This window comes from Carassius gibelio, chromosome B9, assembly GCF_023724105.1.
Source record: "Carassius gibelio isolate Cgi1373 ecotype wild population from Czech Republic chromosome B9, carGib1.2-hapl.c, whole genome shotgun sequence".
NCBI lineage: Eukaryota > Metazoa > Chordata > Actinopteri > Cypriniformes > Cyprinidae > Carassius > Carassius gibelio.
The window spans coordinates 21820914-21848401 of NC_068404.1; the positions used below are offsets into that span (position 1 = coordinate 21820914).

The following is a 27488-nucleotide window of genomic DNA, read 5'->3' on the forward strand; positions in this document are numbered from 1 at the left end:
ACTGGAAACATCCGTTCAGCTCAAACCGCTATATATTTTAACCCCATGATCTACTCAGAAGTGGTTTGATGTAGGACTGCATTGCGGCCAGCCATACTGAAGGGCAGTTTCGCCTGCTCAACACATTGCATTGATGTCTATGTGGCTCTGCAGAGTTCAGCTTCCTTGTGGTGATGCGCTTTGACATCTATCTCAATAGACCCTCCTTGTCTTTCAAGCTTTTAGTCACATAACACCCAGGATAAGTCAAAGATCCTTATGTTTTCTGTATTTAGCTGTAGGTTTCATACTGACGTACAAAACAGCGATGATTAATGCAAGTGATTAATCCTCCTTGAAATGCTTTTGCCGGTTCATTTGACTCTGAGAGTAAGTTCTATAGCTAACAGACCCCATTGAGACCCCTCTGTGTAGGATAAGTGTTTGTATGAATGTGTCCCTGTTCTGCCGGCAGAAGAGGAATAGATTAATAGCTTGTTCTTTTGCCGCAGGTGAACAGAGGCACCTACTCACGGCGCAGTCGACTTAAGAGATCCGACGGCAGTACGACATCGACCAGCTTCATCCTCCGCCAGGTGAGAGAGGACGATGTAGATTATGGAAGTATAATGTCTCCATTTTAATCGTTTGTGACATGACTCTTCTGAAGCACGCTCACACTTGCTTTTGTTTTGCAATGAACTGCAAACTCTTTTGTTTGAGACTTCGTTTTAAGGGTAGCTCACTCTGCGTAGGACATTTTGAAGAGTTTTGAACAGTGACTAATATTCTCAGTGGATAATTAAATATCCATTTTCCATGTGCCTAATGTGCAAAACTGGGTTACGTAATACTTTTTATAGAAGCCAACGAGTTCGCATTTTCCATTATACACATATTTCTTTCAAATCTGCCAATGATGACAACATGCTCCCACTTGGAGGGTTGTTACTCAGTGTAAATGGCTCATTGGAATTTTTGCATAATAACTCATATGTTCAAAATCTGTCATATTTTGAATCAGATTATATGTAGTACTGTAGATGAATTCAGCGCCTTAATGCCAAATCATAGTCCTATGCTATGGAACACTATAGCAGCCACTGAATACTTTTTTTTGTTTTTTGTTAGGTAATTCCGACTTTTTATCTCAAAATGTGGACTTTTTCTCTGTAAGCATACAAATCCAAGAAATATACTCACAAATCAAAAAAAAAAAAAAAATCGGAATCACAAGATATAAAATCAGATTTCTTACTTTTTGACTTACCATTCCCAAGTTTCAGATTCTGTAATTGAGTTTTTATCTCACAATTTTGACTTTTTTTTCTCACACAAATGCAAGTTTAATTCACATAATTTGGTCTTCTCAGAATTGGGAGTTTTTTGCAAGGACAAAAGTCAGAATTGTGAGAAAAAAAAGTCACAATTTGCTGTTGTCATGGAAGAAACAAACTAAACAATCTAGTATAATATGCTACAATACTTTGGAAATATACGTTGCACAAGTTGTACAGTTCTCTCTCTCTCTCTCTTTCTCTCTCTCTCTCTCTCTCTCTCTCTCTATATATATATATATATATATATATATATATTCTGTGTGATTTTCAAAGAATTATACTCTTGTGCAGTTTTTTTAACAGGTCATTTGGTTTCCAAGCAACAGACGAATCCTTGCTGTCATCAGATGAATGTGAATTGCTCATGGCTAGCTTTCCAACTGAACTTGTTTGACATTTAGCTGAATAGAGGTGGCATGGATCTTCATAACATCTCAAAAAAAAAAAAAATATATATATATATAGAGAGAGAGAGAGAGAGAGAGATGGAGAGAGAGAGAGAGAGAGAGAGAGAGAGAGAGAGCACATTTCTTTCAGCACATGCAATATGAAATTTCCCAATGGAAATATGATGTAATGCTTGTCGTCAGATGCATCTAGATATATGAGTTTGCAGAGAAGAAGAAAGTATCCCAGAGGAAAACAATGACCTTGATGCCTGCAATGTGGCATTTTCTAGCTGTCCCTGAATCTACCCTTGTTCACACGTTTGAGGACTATACAGTTTTCCCTGCAGAGTTTGTGCAGCTGTAAGGCAAAAGCTGTGTGTATTAAATCAGAATGTGGACAGGGAAAAGCCTTCTTTCCTAACCAAACTGCATTTACTGAAATCCATTTTTAAATTTCACTGTAAAAACAGTGATGTTACAAGCACAATGTGATGTGTTTATTTTAGATTTGTAATGTTATTAAGAAAAACCAAATACAAAAAAAATCTAAATAAATATAATGGTTTTCATGGCTAATGTACGGAGCCCTGCACATGACATGCAGGAAAAAATAAAAGGCTAAATAGTTCGCTCATTTTATTTATTTTTTCTTGCATGCCATGTCCGTACTAATGCCTCTTTCCAGATGAATTATTACTTTATTAAGTGGAAACTGATATGCATTTTAGGACTTTTACAATATTTGACCATAAAATATACGTATTGCTTTGTTACATTTATTTTTATTGGTATACTGGTATATTCATTAGTCTCATGCTGCTGCCTATCTGCAAATGATTCTAGAATCTAGGTCCCAAAAGATCCTTGGGAATTCAGCTTTTTGACTGACTTCCAGGACACTCTATTTCTGGCCATAGAGGTGGTTTCACAGCCAAGACCCTTCACTGAGGACACCCTACATATTAAAGTTTGCATGTGTATATATTTTTAGATGTGATTATAATAACTAGGTCCCAGTTAAATTCTTCCCTAAGCCTCCCAATCATTTATAAGAACCTCGGATTTAGATGGTAGACTATTTTTATTAGTTTGAGTTAATGCATACTCCTATATCCTCTGGAAAATGAATCTATGCATTTCCAGATGAATGTGCAAGATTATTACAGAGCATAAGGTGTCGCTGAGAGAAAACGTCTTGCTTCTAAACCTGTATGTGTCTTAGAGATCTGCTCAAATGAGGCGAGCAAATCCAGAGGTGGTAAAAACCTGCTGGGATCAAGGTTAAAGACGAGACTGCAGATGGTCATGTATATAAAAACCTAATTGAACTGGCCATTTATTTATGGCTGAAACAATCCTGTTTTGATGTAGAGAGACTTGAAATGATTTATGAACCCAAGCTGTTGAAAGTTGTTGCTGTTTTTATAGTTATCCATAATAACGCATTTAAAATTCCTGATCATTAGGAGCTTGTATTTAATTATTAATCTCACTGGTGTAGGTCACGTGGCTAAACTCTTTAGTAATTCATTTATTTCTTTGCTTCCCTGCTGTGTTATTGACCATAGGCCCCAAAAAAGCTCAAGAGCACCTGGCAAGATTAGCATGACTGTTGATTTGACGATCAGATGTTGACATATCAGATTTGAGAGATTTTCCTCACTAAATGAAATACTGGAATCAGGAAACAAGACGCATAATAAACAATCACAAAAGAAAGGAAGTGGGTTGTTTGTAGAATTATTACAGCCATTAAATGAGAGTTAATTATTAAAAGGAAACAAAAATTATTACAGGGTTAGGAGATTAAGATGCACTTTATTTAGTTACATGAATGATACTCCTGATACTTCGCTCTAGCTGATCCACAGTAACTCAAAGGTGTTTGTTAATTAAATGTGAAAATATCAGTAGTGATCTGAAGGATTTTAACTAATAAGTCTGCAATGTTAAATAATTTAAGTATGCTTGTACATTTTACGAAACATAATCTATAATAGTAAGATTTTTTTATTGGTAGATTTAAATATTTCATATCGTGAACAGTATTCATTCTCTCAACATATATTTATTTTTAATAATAGATTACATTTAGCATTATTCTCTCATCACGTGCTTCTCGGTGGATCCAGTTGAAACTGAATCGTATTCTATTGATTGCTCTTGTCCTCGTTTGATGTCTGTGGACTCTTCATGAGTTTATTTGTCTAAGAGTAGGTTAGTAGATTTTTAAGTGAGAATAATTTGTTCCAGTAGAAAGCAGGCATGTAGATGTGTCCTGTGAGCTACAGGGGGCGATGTGTGCCCAAGTTTTATCCTCGAGAGAGCAGTGGTTAATTAACAGCAACACTGTCAGTTCATTTCCATGTAATTACTTGAAAAGACCTAATTATTTCTTATTATTTCAGTAGCTAGAGTGAAATCAAGGGAAATATGAACCTTAAAAAATAGTTTAATGATACATATAATATAATGGAAATATGTCTCATATTGGCTAATTTTTATTTTGGTTGTCCAAGGACATCATGTATTTTATTGGAGCAATGATGATTGAATTTTGAACAGTAATATTTGATGCAAAGATTCAGGTTTAGAGGGGGGAAAGAGCTGTACATTTGATATATCTGGTTATAGCTGCGATTTATATGCTCTTATTATTGACCCCAAGATGGGGTTGATGTGTTATAGCTTCTCCACATTCATGGGAATGTAATTACACAAAGCAGAGGTATTGATATACACCCAGTAAAGAACAGTCTAGTTCAATACTGTCATGTCAAGCTCTCTTCATTATTCATATCTGCCATAAACTGGTGGTTACAGAGATTTAGGGACCTGGGACATTAATAAAGATGGGTTTTTGTTGTTTGATTTTTTTTGTGTGTGTGTTATTGCATTGTGATATACAGTTGATATATTTGAATTGCATTATACTGATAAATTGTTTAGATCTTTTTACTTCTGCATTTCTCAGAAGTAAATCATACTGAAAAATGTTACTGCTTTGTAAAGATTCACTTTATTATTGTAGTTTGTTTTCATTTTAAATTTCAGATACAGCATTAATGCTTCTCAATTTAGCTTTTTAACTCAAATAGGCCTTAGGCCTACATTAGAAAATGGTTTGCGGTTTAGCTCCATTTATCATTTGCTCTAGAATATGAATAATTAATATGGTTGCAATTGTTTGCACCTTTGAGTTGGGCATAATATTTATTGTGTTATGTTGTCAGGATGCGTTTGTTCTTCAGCTCAAAATGATCAGTTAGTTGATTTTTACACTTGTTGTGTTTCATATACCAGTTGTGAAGGTTTGCATTTGGCATTTTCAGGTATGGTTTTGTCACAAATGTTGTCAGTAGTTTAAAATAGCAAGCACTTTCATACAGATGAAACGCATAATAATAATAATATCAATTTACTTTTACGTACTGAGCAGACGCCTTTATCTAAAGTGACTTAGACTGCATTTAACTGCCGTTGTTAGTGTCATGCTCTACCTTTTGAGTTTTTTAATTTTACTATAATATTGAGTAATAATAATAATAATATATTAACAATATAATTCATAATAGATTTTTTGCTTTTTCTTTAAAAAAAATCACTCTAGTATATTAATTAAATCTTTTTTACATTTAGTAAAAATATTTAATTCATTTACTAGAGTGAATTTTATTTTATTTTATTTTAAATTTTTTAAAAGCCATTCAAGCTGTTGCCAGTTTATTTTTGCAAGTGGCTAATTTTCACTGTGCATGTGAACTAATGCATGAATTGTGAAAGGAATAGTGGAGTATATGTGAACATCGATGAAAGAAAGAGATGAAGAAAAAAGAGGTGAGATCCCAGATGGTCAAAAATAGAAACGGTGAGGAAAAGATTGCAGAAAACCCAGTGGTCAAGGAGTGGAATGCTCTCAGCACCCTGCAGACCCCTTCTCCTCCTCCTTTAACAGAAGAGAGCACTTGTCCTTTCTTACTGGAGCTCCTCTCAGCCAATCAGAAGATGGCCTCGCTGCTCTGTCATCAGCTTCTGATTGAGGAAGGCTCTGTTTTTGTGCTCTGTTTGTGGAAGCTTGATAAAATGCCAGGTCTCTGCAGCCTCTGGGGAGAGCCCAACTTCTCTATGATGCGATCGATCGCGCTTCATCCTCATTAATACAATACGCTGGCTTCAGGAGCGAAAGGGGTGATTGCCGTCTGCTTGATATTCCTCCTTCAGTGATCTTATTGTGGGCAAGGGGATTGTAAGAGAGCACTGTTAGACGTATTCTTGCTGGAGCTTCCTTATCCCACATTTGCATTTGATCGTTAAGGTGATCCAGTGGGAATATCAGACCTCCATGTACGACAACTTGTACCTGCATGGATTTGAAGACTCAGAGGCGGTGAGTAAGGGTCTATGTAAAGCTCTTTTCAATGAATGCATGCTCACACAGATGCTCTGAGGATGGCTGGAGGAATTCAGCTTGTGGATGGTGCTAATGGTCCCAGTGTTTTGGGGGAGGGGAGAGGATCCGTATGTATGTGTGTGTACATGTGTGTAGGTTTTGTTTCACTGTCACCTCCACTCTTTCTCCCAACCTCGCTCTGCCTTTCAGATGCATCGTGGAAGAAGCAGTCGAGGGAGAGCATCAGTCAGCTGTTGTGGTAGCCTGTTATTCCGTATCATTGTGCTGTCGTTAATAATGCCACACTGCTTACTGGTTTAGTTCCTTGCATGCATTGTTGTTTTTGTTGGATTTTCGGTGTGGCCTCAGCTACTCTCAAAAGGAATGCTTGCTTAAAGTCCCACTTTATTTTTGCTTGTAATGGAGGGCTCATTGAATTAGCATCATTTGATCAGATATAAATGAGTTCGATGGAAGTAGTGAGAATGTTCAGCATCGATGTCTGTATTGGTTATAGTCACGCCAAGGCCAGTCTCCTAATTCAGCCAGTACCAAAGTTTCAACACTTGTGCAGCCTTGTTTTTTAACACGAATCCCAAACTATTTACATTCCACTCAGTGTTACCGTTGGCAAAAGTCAGAGCTGAAAAACATATTGATATGATCTTATCAATTTTTGGCTGTATGGCTTTGTTTAACACAAAAATATTTTGAAGAATGCTGAGAACCAAACAACACTGGAGCCCATTTAATTTCACTGAGACAAATCTCAAAATATATTTTATGTTCCAAACCCAATTGAATTTCTGTCTTTTGCCGAACACAAGAGATGATATTTTGAAGATTGCAGGGAATCAAATGACATTGAAGCACAGTGACTTCCACTGAGTTTTTGGAAGAACCTGAACAGGAAAAACTAATTTTCTCCCACTTTTGCACTTTTCATAATATAGGAAGTTGGCAGTTCAGATTTGTGAGTTGGTCTGAATGAAGGGTTAATTTGATTCTTCTATACAGTATGTTGGTGTTTATTAGTTAGACCTAAGAAGGTTTAAGAAAAGTAAGTTTTTTTTTTTCTTTTGGATAAACCTTGATAATAAATTGTAATTGTGTTATTTGCATACATTTGTTTGTTTGTTTTTCATCATTATGACATTTGTCATAATTCAATGTTTCCTTTAGCCTTGGTGAGAAACAAAACATTATATTAATAATTAATATGTATGAGGTATTTTTAGTGAACAGTAAGGTTAAATTATTTATTTCAAATATATTCATTATGTCTCATTTTGGGAGACTTTAATTATGATTTTTTTTTTTTCTTTTTTTATGAATATGTTGTGCATTTACTGTTTACTGTAGGTGTGTCACTTTAAACAAGTCACTGACTGTTAACAGCCTCACAAAACAAGTGATCAGAAAATCAGAATTTGTCACATACCATCTATGTTAACATATCATCCCATTTACAACCTAAATACCAAATACATTCTGTTGGGCTGTCATTGATCAATGGCTCTTGGAAGGAAATCATCATGATTTGTCTCCGTTCACCTAACTACCGTAATAAAGCACTCTAGCGTCGTTAAAGGACAACTTCACGAGTTCCTTTTTATTATAAGCCCATCTTGCCAGTGTAAATTACCAATTTTAGCTCTTTCAATTATGCAGCAGGTTTTCACTATCTATCTATCTATCTATCTATCTATCTATCTATCTATCTATCTATCTATCTATCTATCTATCTATCTATCTATCTATCTATCTATCTATCTATCTATCTGTCTGTCTGTCTGTCTGTCTGTCTGTCTGTCTGTTTGTCTGTCTAGCAAAGTATCTGTTCTCTACTGTGAAATGCTGTGAGGCTGTTTAATTTATGTGGAGGACCATTTAAAACCCTGCAGCAAGTATTTTCTCTGAAATTATATGGTGCAGAAATATAATGGAAATTATGTCGTAAGAATGAAATAATGACAAAGTAGCTCAGATCTGGTGGCCTCTGATGATCTTAATATAGCCTTGTGGTCTAATTGTGTCTGCCTCTCTTTTCTCCTCTTCCCTTACGGCTTGTGAATATTAAAGGTATAATGGAGGGTTCAAGCGGGTACTATTCTCTGCGTGTAATTGTATCGTGTATCCTGTTTATTTTATATTTATGACACTAATCGTGTTCCAGATTGTCAGTGTAATTGTGAAACAAGATCTGCACTGTTATATTTGGAATTGCTTTCTAATAAAAGCACTGCATAAGTTTCAAACTACCAGTTTAAACATGATATCATACTGCATTTAAAGTGGCAGTGATTGGTTTCAGTATAGTTTTAAAGTAAATGTTTTGGGGAAAAAAATGATAGTGACTTATTTTAAACTATGTTTTTTTCTTTCAGTGATTTGTTAACTAAATTGGAAAGAATTACAGCAGTTAAAGCAATAGTTCACCCCAAACCTCATGTTGTTCTAAACCTGTACGACTTTTATTCAGATTTATATTGAATTTTTTCCCGATCTGTTACAAAGTAGAAAGAATTGCATATATTGCTATGACATGAGTAAATAATGAGCGAGTTTAAATATTTTGGGTAAACTAACTGTAATAACTCCCTCAATATCTAACCAATCAGTTGAAAATCAGCCTCTGTAAATCTAGAACTAGTAATGTCTGCTTCTGCTCTGAAGGTCACAAACAGTTCACAATTCAGACGGAGCAATTCACGAACATGCTGTTTTCAAGGAAACAGTTCAAGGACTCGATTCCAATTTTGGGTTGCAACTGATCTAAAGATCAGTTAAGTCAGATATTGGAAGTACTGTACCTTTCATGGCTTCCTATGTGACACAAAGCTTTAATCATCATCTCTTTTTATGGTTAAGTATTTGCTTTCATCAGATGTGGCCCTAAATGGTAGTGATCTCGTGCTGTGTTGTGGAGAGATTTATCTGTAATTACCCACTGCTCTTGCCTGCATTGGTCCTCAGCTCTCGTGATTCATCTGGATATCTGCTCACTGGAGGATGCTTTTTCACTGACCGATTGATCTGCTTTTGTTTTCAAAGAAATACAGGGCAAGGATCTACCAGTGTAGTGGACTTTGTGTGCCCCTAATGCTCTCAGACTCACTGGCATCACAGAAAAATGTTCACTGCATACAATCTCTGAAGATAAGCAGAAAGTGTGGCTTGACAAACCCAAGCCCACACACTTGACGTGGTTAGATAATGGTGTACACACTGAGGCAGAGTACATGTGGTTCAGCCATTGTGTGTGTGGGTTTACTTATCTATACTGTCATTTAGGGACAAAGTTGCCCAACATTAACTTCAGTTGTCCTAAAAAAAAAGTAAATTCTTAAGTTATTCTTTAAAAAGGATTCTTAAACACAGTTGCTAAAGGTGTATTACAGGGATAGGCAATGTTGGTCCTGGAGTGCCGCTGTCCTGCAGAGTTTTGCTCTAACCCTAATCAAACACACCTGAACAAGCTAATCAAGGTCTTCAGGATTAGTAAGGCTACAGACAAGTGAGGCTTTTTTCAGGGTTGGAGATAAACTCTGCAGGACATTGGCACTTCAGGACTACGATGCCTACCCCTGGTCTAGTATCTAAAAGTATATTCTAATTTGTGCTGTCAAACGATTAATTGCAATTAATCGCATCCAAAATAAAAGTTATAGTTTACATAAGATATGTGTGTGCACAGTGTATGTTTATGGATATAATATGAAAACAAAAACTTATTTTGGATGCGATTAATCAGTTGGCAGCACTAATTTTAATATATACTTAACATGTATAAAAATATTTGTATTGTGTGTGTGTGTGTGTGTATGTCTGTGTATGCATATATCAAGGACATTTGCATTACATTTACATTTATGCATTTAGCAGACGCTTTTATCCAAAGCGACTTACAGTGCATTTAGGCTATATATATATATATATATAGCCTAAATGTTAAAAATATATATATATATATATATATATATATATATTTTTTTTATCAGTAAGGAGTCATAACATGAAAAATAAATTTTTGTGTATTGTTATAATAACGGTTTGTTTGCGTTTTGTTATAAAATGAGGACCAAGTAAACATTAACTTGCAGAATTCAAAACTTTCCACAATCTGAAGACAAAATCTGTTAAACCAAAAATGGTGGTTGGATTTTCAAAAAAGAATTTTATATATATGTGTGTGTGTGTGTGTGATGGCTGCTTTAAACAAATCAAAATGGGAAAATAGTAATATTAATAGTTAGAATTTTCCAAATTAAATATGCCTTTTTTCTTTTTTGCTGCATGTTTTTTACTAATCATTCCTCCTTCTGAAGTTGGAAGCACTGGTTAATAGATTTAGTAATGTGGTAATGAATAAACATCAGCTGGGTCATTTATAAAACTGTCTTGCTGCTGAGTAGGTTGTGATAGCCGAGGCACAGAAATAATTCCCATGGGCTTTCATGCTAAACCAAGTACTTGAGTAAGAAATTCAAATGTGTCTTCGGACATTCACATATTATGGTGTTTTTTATCTCCTCCTTAAAGCAAATGTTACCAAAAAAGCCTGTTTGAAAGAGATAGATTCGTTTAATTTTGGTTTCAAGTTTAAGAATCAGTATACATTTTCAGCTGTATTTGTCTATATTTATTGTAATGGGAAGTATAGTTATAGATTTTTGCTAAATTGATCTACAGTCTTCATCTGTCTGAATGAGTATACAAAGTCTTTTGGAGCAAATGCAGTCCAAGGCAAATTGTAGTCTGCGTAACTTTAACTTTAAGTTCCTAAAAATCAGACAGTTACAAAAAATAAAAAAAATACATAAACTAAAATGTAACTTTTAAATGAACTAATTTAATTTGAATACCTCAGTAGCTTACAGTTATTAAAATGACCTGATAGTCCAAGTCGTTTTTGAGAAGCTCTCTTTTGGGATTGACAGTGCAGCAGATGAATCATAACTTCAGGGACTGTATTTAAATGTACTTATGACCCTCTCATCAGTGTGTCTTGCCAAACATTGAATGGCCACAGGTAATTTTTAATTATTAACAACTGATTTAAAAATAAATAATTTTTGTAAAATATATATATATTTTTTTTAAATTTAATACTTGAATTAATAAATAAAAAATGACCAATTAATACATGACTATATGCAAAAAGATGATATCTGTTTAACAGTTAAACCATTCATTCCTTGAAAATTAAATATTTGACCTCAAGTTGAAGTGTGCTGGCAGCCTGACAAAGAGGAACTGTGCTATCATCTGCTGAAGAAATGTTCCCGTCCTGCACCCTGCCATCTCTCTCCATCCAGCCATCGGTATCGCTGAGTCGGCAGCGATACCGCCCAAAACCATTTGGCCCAAAACCATTTGGATACCAGCATGGCTGCGATATTATTTCCATCGCAGCATGGTATCCAAATGGGACCCAAAACTGTTTGGATACCAACATTCTTCTAAGTGTTCCATAAAAGAAACAAGTCATACAGGTTTAGAACGTCATGAGGGGGAGTAGTGACACGATTTTCCTTTTAAAGCCTTTTTGCTATATTAACTGGATGTTTATATAATAAGTTGCATTGTGTTTGCAATAAGCATAGTTTTTATTTAAATCAGACCTTGTGATCCATCAGAACTTGATAATATAGCAACACATGCAAATGTTGTGATGGGACAAAATGTATGAGTGTTTGTTGAATCGTAAAAGTCATTGTGCATCAGCTCATTTTGAAGACTCAAACTGTTTTTGTAGCAGTATTAAACCGTATATTTTAATGGCCCGGTGGTGTGCTGGAGACTGAGTAGATGGAATGAGTTGCTGTGAGGATGAATCACAGGGGCTTTGATATCATCAGGAGCAGATGCAGCTCCTGACACTTGACTCGCCTCAGTGCACATCGCCTTATGTAACATTGGTCACATGACTATCCTGGCCATGGAGGTCCATGATCTAGTGGGATGGCCAGAAGAGAGGGCATTGTGCTGGCTAGGAGTTGTGAGCTTAAAAAACTGATGCATCTAGCTGTGTCTACAGTTTCTGTGGCTAAGTGGTAGAGCATTGCGTTGGCAGCGCAAAAGGTTGTGGGTTCAATTCTCAGGGAACACATATACTGTTAAAAAATGTATAGCCTGAATCCACTGTCTGCTAAATGTATATGTCTAGACATTAAGTGAACAGAGATGGAGCTCTAGAGATACTGATGATCCAGATGCTGGTCTTTTTAGCAGGGTTGCCAGCCTCCATTCACAGTGGTTGCTTCATCCTAGACAAAGAATAACACATCCTGTGCTCTTTTCATCCACTTCCTTCATCTCCCATAGTACTAGAGACATCTGTCTTGGCAATAGTGAGTTACCGTGAACTTGCAGAAGTGATGATATCATACAGTTAGACATAATGGATGTCTCAGTGTACCTTTGAGGATATAGCAGGAATAGAATCAGATTCTCTTTGATGAGGCATCTCTACTGGGATGCATGTGTGTGCATGAGTGTTGGCATCTGAGATTCATCAAACTTCATCTCTTGTCTTTGTTCTTTCTTCAGCCCTTTATCTTTGTTTGGGTCTCTTGTTTAAGTTTTTTTTTTTAAACAGATTGCCTTTTTAAGAATCATCAAGCATCTTTAACATACACTTCTTAAAGTTCTGAGTTTTGTGTGCTTAAGTGCATATTCTCTGCACTAGCAGCACAAAATGGATTTGCAATCTTTTCAGAGGTTTGGAATTGCAGTGTGTTCAACCTGTCTGCAGCCAGACAGGACAAGATCAGAGATGGAATCCTGAAGAAATCTATCACTGTTTCTGCAAAAATATTAAGCAGCACAACTGTTTTCAACATTAATAAGAAGCACCAAATCAGTGTGTTTTTATGGATAATGTGAACAATATTAAGCAAAAAGTCAAAGCAACCAAATTCCTAGTGAACATCATTTTCCAGTTTCATTGTGCCTTGTTGACTCATTGTTTCTGATTCTGTCATAGTTGCTCTTGATTTGACCATAGTTCTGTGTGTGTCAGACACTTATACAGTGCTCTGTTTGTAAATCTTCTTTCTTTTTGCTTTTGATTAGGTTTAATGCAGTACAGTCTGTCTGCAGATAGGTGGTTGGGGAATAGTGTGTATTTAGCAGCTTTTGTGATGGTAACAACATCAGACTGCTTTAGCCAAACCCCAGCACAGAAAAGATAGACATGGGCAATATCATCTGTCATATTGCATAGCATTGATGATATTTTTCCTGATAGCTGGAATACCTTTTTTTTATGTTGTAATATGATATGAGACATTAAATGATACCACCTTCATTTAAGGGGGTTTAAGTAAATCAGTTCAAATAATTGACTGAAATATAAAGTACAATACATGGATACATGATTCATGGGTGGTACAAAGGATGCAATAAACCGTAATGCACCAAACTTTGATTTTCTAATGACTTTTAAAAGGTTTCTGAGTAAAATCAGATATGTTACCAAGATTTATGTTTTAAGCAAATGTGAAGCAAGATCACAGACAGATTTTAAGGGTCACTTATTTTTGATGGATCTTAGATGAAGTAGAAGTTGTCCTTACCTCAGTGAATTTGTAAGCATTTTAAGTGCTACTGTTATTACTGAGAAATGTATTTTTTGTGATAAGTAATTAACCTGCATATTTGGTCAATTTTTACATTCCTTTAATGGCATGAACTGTAATAGCTGGTGTTGTAGTATAAAAAAAGGGCTGTATTTAATGCTGGATGACTGTATTGCAGTGATAAAGAGAATACTAGTGGATTATATGATTAGAATATACAGTATGTTTGTATGGGACACAACTACAGGGTTAATGAACCTTCAAGGTGTCTGTTAGCTTTGAGCACAATCTTTTGATGAGTAGATCAAAGCACATGTTGCTCTTGAATTCATTGCATATCGTGCTCTTAATAAATTGCCATTTTGGTTTTAGACTGACTCCTCCAAAGCTCTACTCATCAGTTGCTCCAAGCCATTCCGAGAAAATAAAATACTATTAATGTTGTAAGTTAAATAAAAAATAGACACAAGCGAGAGACAGCTGCTGACCTAGAGTAAGTACTGTAAATTAACATGGATATCATAGCAAGATCAGTAAGAAATGTTTCAGTTCCTATTTAAATATTTTGCAGACTTGCATACTTTTGTAAATCTGAGGATATTTTGTAATATTTTTGAGATCACTAGGATTTATTTTTTCTCAGGAGAAACATCTGAGAAGCATATGCATAAAGTCTCAACATGCTCTCCATTTAATCTCGTTGTCTAGGTGAAGAAATAGATATTTTAAAAAGATCTCTTTGGAGTTTGTCTTTCCTATGGGACTTTTGATCCATTCGCCCTCTCTTTTTCATTCTCAATAATACATTTGAACAAGACATCCATAATTCTGACTCTGTGGCTGTCAGCTTTAGACATTTTGTATTTGATCTGGTCCCCTTTCCCTCAATGCCATGAACCGGTGCATCAACATCTGCACATGCATTTCTCAGCTTTGCAAACACAGTGAAGTCAGCATTAGAGCTGTTTACTGCAATCTTACCGGACTGGGGTTTATTGATAAGTGTCAAATCGGCCTTGTCACCTGTTCGTGATAATGTATGAAGTGTCTAAAAGGAATTTAACTATGTATTCATAATTTCAGATTCTTCAAAATACAAGCTTCAATAGTTCTTCAATGCCATAACATTTATGTTATGGTGGAATTTATTTTATTGTTTTATATACAGGTGCATCTCAATAAATTAGAATGTTGTGGAAAAGTTCATTTGTTTCAGTAATTCAACTCAAATTGTGAAACTTGTATATTAAATAAATCCAGTGCACACAGATTGGTTATTTTAATTGTGATGATTTTGGCTCACATTTAACAAAAACCCACCAATTCTAACCCTTTCTCAACAAATTAGAATATCGTGACATGCCAATCAGCTAATCAAAGGTTTGGATACCAACATTCAACAAAGGTTTCCTGAGCCTTCAAAATGGTCTCTCAGTTTGAATCACTAGGCTACACAATCATGGGGAAGACTGCTGATCTGACAGTTGTTCAGAAGACAATCATTTAAACCCTTCACAAGGAGGGTAAGCCACAAACATTTATTGCCAAAGAAGCTGGCTGTTCACAGAGTGCTGTATCCAAGCATGTTAACAGTAAGTTGAGTGGAAGGGAAAAAGTGTGGAGAAAAAGACGCACAACCAACCGAGAGATCCTCAGCCATGTGAGGATTGTCAAGCAAAATCAATTCAAGAATTTGAGGGAACTTCAGAAGGAATGAACTGAGGCTGGGGTCAAGGCATCAAGAGCCACCACACACAGAAGTGTCAAGGAATTTGCTGAACCACAGACAACGTCAGGTGCATCTTACCTGGGCTACGGTGAAGAAGAACTGGACTGTTGCCCAGTGGTCCAAAGTCCTCTTTTTAGAGGATAACAAGTTTTGTATTTCATTTGGAAACCAAGGTCCCAGAGTCTGGAGGAAGGGTGGAGAAGTTCATAGCCCAAGTTGCTTGAAGTCCAGTGTTAAGTTTCCACAGTCTGTGATGATTTGGGGTGCAATAACATCTGCTGGTGTTGGTCCATTGTCCAAGTCACTGTACCCGTTTACCAAGACATTTTGGAGCACTTCATGCCTCCTTCTTCTGACCAGCTTTTTGAAGATGCTGATTTCATTTTCAGCAGGATTTGGCACCTGCCCACACTGACAAAAGCACAAAAAGTTGGTTAAATGACCATTAGTGTGCTTGACTGGCCAGCAAACTCACCAGCCCTGGGCTTCCATACCATCTCAGCACTGCCACCAACTGATCACCTCCATGCCACGCTGAATTGAGGCTGTAATTAAAGCAAAAGGAGCCCCTAACAAGTGTTGAGTAAATATACAGTAAATTAACATACTTTTCAGAAGGCCAACAGTTCACTAAAATGTTTTTTATCATAAGACACACTAAAATGTGTCTTATGAAGTATTCTAATTTGTTGAGATATTTGGGTTTTTGGTAAATGTGAGCCAAAATCATTGCAATTAAAAGAACCAAAGACTTAAACTACTTCAATCTGTGTGCACTGGATTTATTTGATACACAAGTTTCACAATTTGAGTTGAATTACTGAAATAAATTAACTTTTCCACGACATTCTAATTTATTGAGATGGACCTGTGTAGTGTTGGTTTGAACAAAAATACAGTAAAAACATTTTCAGATATAATCCATTCCTGTATTCCATGCTTACCACATTCTCCTTGGTAATGTGTCATTTCACTGTTACTGCTGCTTCTGTTTTAAGACTTTCTATACTGTTCAGGTTGACATAAGAACATTTATTCCAACCCTTTGACATGAAATATTATTAAAAACTAGCAGCTTCTGCTTGATGCACTGCAATGAATAGTTATTTAAAACAAAACCTTTTAATGCAGTCTAAATCCATTCAGATAAAACAATAAAATTACTATGTGTGTCATTATGGACAAACAAGAGCAAAGTAAAGGCTATTCCTCCCACATATCCTTTGTTTAGTGCAGCATACATCCACTCTAAATCATCTAGATACATTTTAAGAGTCTTGGGTTGTTTAACATAGAGTGCTTTGTGTTAATGGCAATAAACTGATAGATATTCACAATGTGTATGCAGGGTTCCGCCGATTCCTACACTAGCAGACCATCCGACTCAGATGTCTCTCTGGATGAGGAGCAGGGCGGACGCCAGGAGAAAGAACAGCAGGCCACCGTTCAGCTGGAGAGGGCAAAGGTCAGACTGTCTTAACCAGAGCTACCTGTACTGTACCTATGCAATTTTTTTTATATATGCCTCATATGTGCTTTAAATCTGTCTCAGGCCAAAGCAGTGGCCTTTGCCGTGAGGACAAACGTCAGCTACTGCGGTGCCCTGGATGAGGATGTTCCTGTCGCTGGGACTGCCATTTCCTTTGATGCTAAAGACTTCCTTCACATCAAGGAGGTGAAGAGGGCATTTATTTAATGAGAGCCTGTCTAGCTGTATCCATTTATAAATGGAATTTAAACAAATTTCCTCTGTGTATTTCTACAGAAGTACAACAATGACTGGTGGATTGGGCGACTGGTGAAGGAAGGCTGTGATATCGGTTTCATCCCCAGTCCCTTAAAACTAGAGAACATTCGCTTACAGCAAGAGCAAAAAAGGGGCCGCTTCCATGGGTAAGACTGCCTAAGAGGAAAATATGAGTAATGAGTGTTATGCTAAACCTTAAACCGTTTTGAAGGCTAAGATGCAAATCCGTCTTCCACTGTTTTACTATTTGGCAAGACATTTGTAGCCATTATTTGTCAAAAAATAATAAAATGAAAGCTAATGAAAAATGCGGTAGATTTCCACTGTTCAAATTTCAAAAGCCAAATTTCAGGATGATTATAAATGCCCTTGAACCTCATTGTTCATTGCATCATTGTTTTATTTAGAACACAGGATGGGTGATTATTCATGGGACAATTAATTTTGCAATTGGCGCAATGTCCTTTCATGTACAGAGAATGAGCATAGTTGTAGGTGTTTTTGAAAGAAATGACACACAAACCCTTTGAATGAGATGCTGCGTTCTCTCTCAACAGAACTGTTGAGTCACACAGTAGTCATATCTCACCACTCTCTTAGATAAAATGTCTGGTTTTGAAGGACAAAGGCATTTGTACTTACTGCTGTTCTTTCCTTAACAAAGGAAATAATGTAGTTATGTCTAAAATAGTGATCCACATATATCCTTCAAGATGTTTACATTTTACATCCCTAGTGAAAAATAAATATACGAAAATGTATTTGAAATACATTTATTTCATTCTAAGTACTTTAACATATTTATGTATGTAATAAAAATACCTTTCAGTTGTACTTTTAGTATACTATACTGATAATTGAACAATTTTGTTCTTAATGCACTGAAGTATATTTGATTGCGCTAAAGTGTTAACTATTGCAAGTGCACTTTAAATATCTTGCATTTTAAGACCGATATTATTAGAAGATCATACAGTCTATCAGTAATGACATTAAATATTAAGAAATGTGGATTGTGCACAAGTAAAACTCTAAATAAAGTTTAAATAAAACTTAAAAAGTCTCAAGCAATATGTCAGTAAATATGTTAATACATTTGAACTATACTTAGTATGAAATAAATGTATTCTAAATATATTAGGGGTTACCTTAAAGGCATAGTTCACCCAAAAATCAAAATTTGACTTTTATCTGCTGACCCCAAGGGCATCCAAGATCCAAGGTGACTTTGTTTCTTCAGTAGAACACAAACTGAGATTTTTTACTGAAACAGTTAAAAATGTTGCAGTCAGTCTTATAATGCAAGTGGATGGGAATCACGGCTTAAACATACAATAAAAAAAAATTAAAAACTCATTATACATTGATGTGTGAAGTCATTTTTCCACTTGAGAGATAGGCGGTGGAAATGCACTTATAAGTCTGCATACACTAGAAGAAGAAGACGACTCACCTGTCTGCTTGAGAATGCGCTTGTGAACAGTTTGCACATGGGAGAATCAGAGGTAAAATAAGATATAAATGCTATTCAGTTTCTTGCACAGACTGATTGTTTTGTTTACACATCAATGTATCGTCACGAGCCGCAGGGTTTAATATGGTTTTGTTTCTGTGTTTTTTTATTTATTTAGTTTTATTGTATGTTTTAGTCGTGATTCCCATCCACTTGCATTATATGACTGACAGACTGCAACAGTTTCAGTTAAATAGTTCAGTTTGTGTTCTACTGAAGAAACAAAGTCACCTACAACTTGAATGCCCTGGGGGTAAGCAGATAAACATCAAATTTTCATTTTTTGGTGAACTATACCTTTAAACACAATATAAAGAGGAATTTTACTTTATACCATATTCTTGCTTATAACATCTTTGTCTCAACTCAGACTGTCCAAATATTTATACAAAATTCTATAAAAGATGACAAACTTGATCTGACTGCCACAATATTTCATGCAAAGTTAATTAAAAAATAAGATGTACTAATTATTTATTTCTAAGAATATAACTGGACACCAATTAGTCATGCAATGTGATGTGCTCTTTTTTTTTTTTAATGATTTAATTAACAGTCCTTAATTACCACCATTCCCAATTCTTTATTCTGTCCCTATAGGAAGTCCAGTGGGAACTCTTCTTCCAGTCTGGGTGAAATGGTGTCAGGCACCTTCAAGCCCAACCCTGCTTCAGCAGGTCAGCTTCAGTCTTCATCGTTAGTGAAGGGTTCCAGTCCACTTCAGGCTGGTTTTATAAAATGTCCAGAAATTAAAGAATAAATTGATGTTTTCCAATAGCAAACAGGGGAAACATGTCTGTTTTTTAATGCTGTCCAGACAGACACTTCATATATTGTTAATCACTCTTGACACAAAATAAATATGGCTGAGAAACACAACCTGTAGAGAGGCTGTGTTGCCCAGTGAAATTTAGTTTAACATTAAAAACCATACAGGAAGAGTGCTAGGCATTGAAATGTTAATAAATATAATTTATTTCATTTTATTTTATTTTGTATTTTAAATAGAGAAAAGATGCATCAGATTTTGTTTCAGTCTACTTTTTAAAATTCCTCTTTTCTATCATCACAGGTAAACAGAAACAGAAAGTGGTGAGTTTTATTTCATTTGGCAATTCTATAAATTCTACAAAAGACTATACTATTTACTGGTTAAAGATGATGCATTGATGATTCAGTAATCAGTATGGGGTTATTGTGGTACAAATAAACAGTATATTGTTTCACATCAAATTGCTGTTATTTTGTAGGCCGAGCACATTCCTCCATACGATGTGGTCCCTTCCATGAGGCCGGTGGTCTTAGTTGGCCCATCACTTAAGGGATATGAGGTAGGCCTCCATAATCCCTATGGTCTGTTTGTGTGTATATTTAGACATGGTAACCAGGGCATCACTTCTTAAGCAGCGAGCGAGAGGGGATGTCGGTTTGTCACTGAATAGCAGTCATCATCTCCAAGCAGAGTTGCCAAGGCAACAACCTTCTGGGTACTACATATCAGTCTCAAAAATGGAGCATGGTTTGAAATTAGAAAAAAAATATAAAACCACCATCCCTGAAATCAGCATGACAAGCATGTTAGCATGCACCATCTGAATATTAGACTAGATCTCTTGGAGCATATATCATGATTGATCTGTGAAAGATAAACAGCTGTGTTTAATCATTTAAAATATTTTTTTCTGAATATGTCATTCGCTCATATGCAGACATTATTTAAAAGAATAACTCACCCAAGTGAGTTTGTCTTTTCATCGGACTTTTAGAAATTTAGCATTACATCACTTGTTTACCAGTGGATCCTGTGCAGTGAATGGGTGCCGTCAGAATGAGAGTCCAAACAGCTGATAAAAGCATTACAGTAATCCACAAGTAATTCACACAACTTCAGTTCATCCATTAATGTCTCATAAAGTGACAATCTGAATGTTTCTAATAGACGTTTTTAATTTTAAAGCTTTGCTTATGGCTAAAATATGAGTCCTCTATCCATATTTTGTGCGCCCTGAATAATGGAGGTAGGTTTTTGGTTCACAAGACATTAATTGACCGAATGGATTACTTGTGGATTATTGTGATGTTTTTATCAGCTATTTGGACTCTCATTCTAACGGCACCCATTCACTGCAGAAGATCCTTTGATGGGCAAGTGATGTAATGCAATTTTTATTTTTTTCAAATATGTTCTGATGAAGCTACAAACTCATCTACATCTTGGATGATATGGAATGAGTACGTGTCTCTAAGTTAGACTGCACTGTTTGTCATTTCCTGGCTAGATGCTGTTGAAGTCAATTCGATATTTTCCTTAGTTTTTTCAATGAAAAAAATCTCCTTTTTGCTCATAATTGTGTTTACCGTCCCGTCCTCATGGGTTTGAACACAGGTGACAGATATGATGCAGAAAGCGCTCTTTGACTTCCTGAAACACAGGTTTGAAGGCAGGTGAGTGACAGCTTTTAATGCGTTTTGGATTTTAAATACCTTTCCTGTCCATATGTTCATGATTTCAGTACATTTATTTCCTAATTTCAGGATATCAATCACAAGAGTCACCGCAGACATCTCTTTGGCCAAGAGATCTGTGCTGAATAACCCTAGTAAGAGAGTCATTATTGAGAGATCCAACACCAGATCCAACCTGGGTATGTCAGCTCATGTTTAACTGCTGTTGAGCATTTTTAATTAGATGCAAGTTAATTAATTAAGGTTACACATGTTTGCTGCTTCTAAGCCAGCATGTTAACATCATGCTTAATGTTTTCTCTTTTTGGCAGCGGAGGTTCAGAGTGAAATCGAGCGAATTTTTGAATTGGCCAGATCCCTTCAGCTGGTTGTGCTGGATGCCGACACGATCAACCATCCAGCCCAGCTCATCAAGACTTCTTTAGCTCCCATTATTGTCCATGTCAAAGTGTCTTCTCCCAAGGTAAAATGTTTGCATTTCTTTATTAAAAGAAGAAACTGAACAAGTACTAACAGTGTATGTTAGATGAATGATGTTATGATTATATAGTTATTGCATTTGTGTGCTTACAGGTGTTGCAACGGCTGATCAAATCACGAGGGAAGTCTCAAAGCAAGCATTTAAATGTACAACTGGTGGCAGCAGACAAACTAGCTCAGTGTCCTCCAGTGAGTATCTACAATAGCATAACATAGTCTGATTCTTCTCTTTTACAGTGTTTGCAACCCATTTTACTTTAATAATCTGACTGTTTTCAATTTGAAAATGTAATATATTCCTGTGATGGCAAAGCTGAATTTTCAGCAGTCATCACTTCAGTCGTCAGTGTCACATGATATTACAGAAATCATTCTAATATTCTGATTTGCTGATAATGAAACTTATCTTGTTATAGGAGGGTCATTGGTGTGCTTTTTGTGAAAATGCCACTTTTTTAGGATTCTTTGATGAACAGAAGCGTTCAAATTTACAGCATTTGTTTAAATTGAAATCTTAAGGTCTTTATTGTCGCTTATGATCAATTTAATGGGTCCTTGCTGAATAAATGTATTCATTAAGAGAAAAAAAAGACTCCAGACTTTTGAATAGTGTATTACAGTAACACAGGATATTCAGTAAGACAAATTTTAGTTTTTTTTTTAATTGAGGTTGGATTGGGTTTTGAAAAGTTGGTGTAATGTGCCAAACTAGAGGGAGGTGGTTGACTGGAATGCATTAAAAATAAAGGATGTGACGTGTTCCAGGAAATGTTTGATGTAATTTTGGATGAGAACCAGCTGGAGGATGCATGTGAACATCTGACCGAGTATCTGGAGGCCTACTGGCGTGCAACTCACACTTCTCTCAGCACTCCTCTGAACCCTCTGTTGGGACGCAATCTGGGCTCCACTGCACTCTCACCGTACCCCACAGCCATCTCTGGACTACAGGTGAGCGCAGACTTGGCACTCTGTTTTAAATATTTTTTGAATATTCCAAAATATGCTGATTAGAATGTGTTGAAAATCCTGGATAAGCTCTGCCTCCTTGGTTAAGTGTACCATAACAAGCTTTAAAGAATGTACCATATGAATAACTGGAAATTACAGAGAGTACTAGAGATTTGCATGAAATTTCAGAAACCAAAAATGCTCAGAATGGTAAAAAATTAAGTAAATTGAAATATGTTTGTGTATTAAGTTTATATAATTTGTTCAACAGACATTTTTAGCTTGCTGTATGCAGTAACATGTTCCAAAGTTATTGTTTATAACTGTCCTCTGAAAGGGTTATTTTGTATTTATTTCCAATTGTAATATATTAGTTCTGCTGATAATATTGTTTAACTTTCAACAGAGCCAAAGAAATAAAAACAGCAATCACATCAGCGACAACTCTCCGATGGAGCGACGCAGCTTGATGACGTCTGATGAGAACTACCACAACAACGAGCGGCAAAAGAAGAGTCATAACCGCCTGTCCTCCAGCTCCCAGCAAAGTCGAGACCACTACCCTCTGGTAGAGGAGGAGTACCATGATCCCTATCAAGACACGTACCAACCTCACCGCAACCGGGGCTCCCCCGGGGGCTACAGTAACGACTCGCGGCACAGACTCTGAACATCCAGTCCACTACAGCCAGAGCTATGAGATCAATTTCATCTAATTGTGTAAACCCTTTTCTGAAAATGCAGTGCATTGCTTTCACTCTGACACAGGTCCCCATAAATGGGTCATCTTAACTGAAAGCAAAATCCGAGCACCCGGTCCATCTATGTAAGGCAGTTGTTTTGCAGCCCTTGCGCATCTCTTGTCAGGCAGTTGGAGTTGCTGATTTTATCTGCAATGGCTGAGATAAGTAGCTCTTTTGGAGGAGTGACAGCTATAGTACCTTCTGGTCCATCCAGTTTCTCCTTGTAGAGGCCTAAGCCCTGCAATTAATTGCTAACCTAAAAGTCCTGCACTGTCTAGATTTGCAGGACGTTTTGTGATGGCATGCTAATTTTCATCCTGAACTAGTCCCAGCATGCAGAAATGCTCAACAGTGCCAAGACCCAATCAGCACAGAGCCTTTTTTGCACAATTTCAGTAGCCAATGGAAGTGTCATGCATTCACCGTTCTGTTTCTTCCTGTTTTTGTATTTATGTTAGATGGTCTCTTATTTTGCCCAAACAGCCTCAGGTACGAAACGGGAATGCTTCATAGGTGCCAAAATCCAAGGGGTTTCTTTTCCAACAGTCTATTTTCATAATGATCTCTACAGACAGTGTCAACAGACACTTTTTTTTCTGAGCAAAATACAAAGGATAACATATTATCCTTTTTTACGTACACCATAATGCCTATAGTTCACTCAGCGCTTCGCCCAGGCCTAAAAGTGGGATGTTGTTGCAAAAAATTACACCAGAGCACCAGTATCAGGTCGATTTGATCATTTTAAATGACTCCATTACTTAGTAATAGTAAATAAATGAATCTCATGAAACCTTACAAGATTTAAAGATTATATTTCACCCAAAAAGTCATATAAATATAAACAATATAAATACAGTAAAGCCTGTTTTAGGACCCTTAAGACTCAAATTGTGACATTATTTTCATAAAAAAATAATAAAAAAGAATCATCCCCTTCTCTATTTTAATTGCTGCAATAAAAAACTACTATTTTTTTGTTTGTTTACATTGTAAATAATTATTCATCATGATGGTGTTTGTTAAATTTGAATAATTACATTAAATAGTATTAAACAGAAAAATGGGTTAAAAATACATATGGAAATTCATAAGAATTAAAAGGGTCAGTTGTGATTAATTATCATTAAAATAATAGTATTATAATAAAAATTAAAAACTTGTCCAAATCAACTATATTTTCTTTATGCTATATATGTATTTTATTTATTTATTTATTTATTTACTTTTGTTATTTTTGGTGAAATGTGACCTGAGCATGTTTTGTGAGATTCTCAGGGGTTTTGTTGAGCTCATATGACACTCTTGATAGAAACAGCGCAGTAGCCTGTGTCATTGAAATATATGGCAGCTGAGTGGAAATCAGTTATGTCACTGAGGGAGTGTTTACACAACACAACTTTTAACAAAAAATTATAATCTTAATAATAGGTTAAAAATAGGAATTGTTAAGCATGTTGGCCATTTATTTACAAAAAAGGCCCTGAAAATGCAACCTTTGGAAATCAAAGTGGACGTTTTAAAAAACGTAACTATTATCACGTCTGTGTAAGCTATAAAAAAAAAAAAAAAACATGAATTTGTTATAACAGTGATGCGCAAGAGTATTACGTGTTTGCACAGTGTTTCTCTACAAAGTGAGATTGCCAACTACTGGCCTGGCATGCATAATACAGCATTTTTTGTTATTTTAGCAAATCCTTGTGAACAGGGATCATTTGGATAATGATGTCATCTGTACAAAAAACATTTTCAAAAACGCAAAACTTTTCTGTTTTTAGTACACTCTTGTTGTGTAAACCTACCCGTAGTCAGGTCTGTGGATCACCATAAAGTTAATCTGTTCTAATAAGCTTTATGAAACAAGTCATTGATTATTATGACTACTAGTCTCGAACTATTTAGTGTATGCCTGACCTATAGTATAGTTAGTTACTGGTTGCCGTAGCAGATACACTATGTATTGGGGTTAAAATTAGACGTTAGACTAAGATACAACATAAAAACTATAAAAGGAAAAATTCATTTTTTTATTTTGTATTCATTTTTTTAGTTGTTTTCATCAAGCCTGTATGGAAAAGCTGTTCACACACACTGAAGTGCTCGGATGAACAAATCAGGTGTCATTCCTGCCTTTGCATGTGCAAAACTACTTTCTTCTGCTGGCTTACATGATTATGACAAAAAAGCATCACATTTTTTCTATTGTATTAGATATTTCTTCAACTCCATTGTCATTTATTCAATGAAAAATGCTTAATGATGTTTGTTGAACAGTCCAGACAATGCTTGAATCGATGTTAGCAAAGTTATTTCAAAGTTGTCTGGATCTTGACATTTGCATTTTTCTCAACTCATTTCTTGGTACGGCAAATCGCAAAAATTTCCGCAATCTGACCTGATTGCCTTAATTGTGTTGTGTTGTACAGTTTTTCCTCTCACGGAGATCGCTGTTGTGTGTTCGTAATGCTCAGAGAGAGAACAAAAGCAGTGTTGACATCAGTTTATAGGTACTGTGTTGCAAAAAGCATTTGGTCCATATCTTTCAGTGGCTTCATATAGTTAAGGTTTAATCATATCTTAGTGTTAATACTATTTGTTTGGTGTGGAAATGATTGGATTTATCCAGTTTCCATTCTGCTGTAAGTTCTACCTGTGAGCGATAGTAATAAACTACTGGATTTGTCGCGAGCAGAACCAGTAGGAAAGAAACTCTGTCTGTCTGTAGGCTATTTTCAGTGTAAACAGTATGTAGCATTAGAAAGCATTCAGTAAACGTTTTTGAAACGTTTCTTGCTGCAGTTGAGGGGTCAGTAGAAGTTAATGGAGTTTGGGTAAAGTGTCCTTATTCTCTGATCACTGCCACCCCCATTTCTCCTGCCCACTCCACTGTCTGTGTGCAATATTTCATAAACTATAAACTACTTTGAGCATACTAATCATTTGTCTTGTTTAACATTCTCTGAATCATATAGAATATGAGGATTCACATTATAAATGTATAAAGAGCTAATTGGGAACCAGTTGACAGTATTGTTCTGAAATAGTATTCATATTATATTATTATTTATTATTATTTTAGAAGTTAATCAGTTAATCTAGACATTATTTGGTCTCCTTATGAAACCTCCTATTTGTGGATATCCTCAAATTACCTGATAGTTAATATATATATACATATATACATATATTTCTCCCCTACAAGTACATAACTTTTTTGTAAAGAAGTACAAATTTTGGTGTATTTTCGCATAACCTTAAGGTCCTTTGGTCACCTTTAATGTCAGTTAATGTAGCCAATCCTCAGGACCAACATTGCTGTTGTTATTAGTATTATTATTATTAATATTATTATTAGTATTATACATTCCCTGCCAGTAAATGTATGCCTTAACTTTATAATAAGGTACATGTTAGATTTTTTTTAACTTTAGCAAACAGAAGGATTCTTTCTATGCCTCTTTTTGAGAGCTCTGTGGATCTAATTTATTTAAAAGTGTGTTAAGCATTTTCATCCTATATGTAGTTTTAAATGGCATTCTGTGAGTGGTAAATTGTCAACAATTGATCAGAATTCATTCATTTTGTGAAACAATGTACTTCCTATATCCACTGCCCCTATAAAACAATTTTCCCTTTTGTTTCATGCAATGGCATGTTGGTAAAAGACGATGAAAAAATAATCCAAAATAAGTGATAGCCATTTACTATGCAAATGTGTACAGTGCTGCATGCTAATGCTTTATCTGCCTCTGCAACTTAATGGCTTCAAATGGAGTTCAAATGGAATTGTGGGTATTACTTGTGCAGGACGGTATTTGAGAGAAATACAAAACTGCATGCATATTATTCCATTTGCATCGTCAGATTAAAGGGACACTATATGGTTCTGGGAAACAGATGTGTAAGATTTAGTAAGTTTTCTTTTGTAAAATAAATTTGAATGTCAAAAGAGTGCTGTGATGATTCATGTCTTTGACCCTCAACTCTTTAAGAGCACATTTTCAGATGCAAAGTAGAATCAATGACATCAGGCCTATTTCAGTCAAAATTTAAAACAATTATAAATATTATACTATAATAATAATACTCTAATGTACATAGCAGTGAGAATCACTTGAATAATTTAACGGTACAGTTCCATTTATAGCCTCCTCTCTCACGCCTATGAAATTGTA

At 35.7% G+C, this 27488-nt stretch overlaps 1 protein-coding gene across 1 annotated transcript; it reads left to right on the forward strand.

The window, feature by feature from the left end:
- Positions 1–5703: 5703 nt before the first annotated feature.
- LOC127964447 (voltage-dependent L-type calcium channel subunit beta-4) lies at positions 5704–27267 on the forward strand. The gene is made up of 13 exons (XM_052564660.1): positions 5704–6095; positions 16759–16875; positions 16963–17085; positions 17176–17303; positions 19271–19347; positions 19743–19762; positions 19921–20001; positions 21057–21115; positions 21206–21315; positions 21448–21599; positions 21710–21805; positions 22382–22567; positions 22974–27267. Exons 1-13 carry the CDS (start codon positions 6051–6053, stop codon positions 23235–23237), a joined length of 1458 nt encoding a protein of 485 aa, XP_052420620.1. The 5' UTR covers positions 5704–6050; the 3' UTR covers positions 23238–27267.
- The last annotated feature ends 221 nt before the right edge of the window (positions 27268–27488 follow it).

What these genes read in the sequence shown, in the direction of transcription:
- LOC127964447 (XM_052564660.1), top strand. Translation starts at nt 6,051, where the DNA reads ATGTACGACAACTTGTACCTGCATGGATTTGAAGACTCAGAGGCG. An exon ending in GCCCAACCCTGCTTCAGCAG is followed by an intron (nt 19,348 to 19,742) that starts GTCAGCTTCAGT and finishes CTATCATCACAG; the next exon opens with GTAAACAGAAACAGAAAGTG. An exon ending in TCAAAGTGTCTTCTCCCAAG is followed by an intron (nt 21,600 to 21,709) that starts GTAAAATGTTTG and finishes GTGTGCTTACAG; the next exon opens with GTGTTGCAACGGCTGATCAA.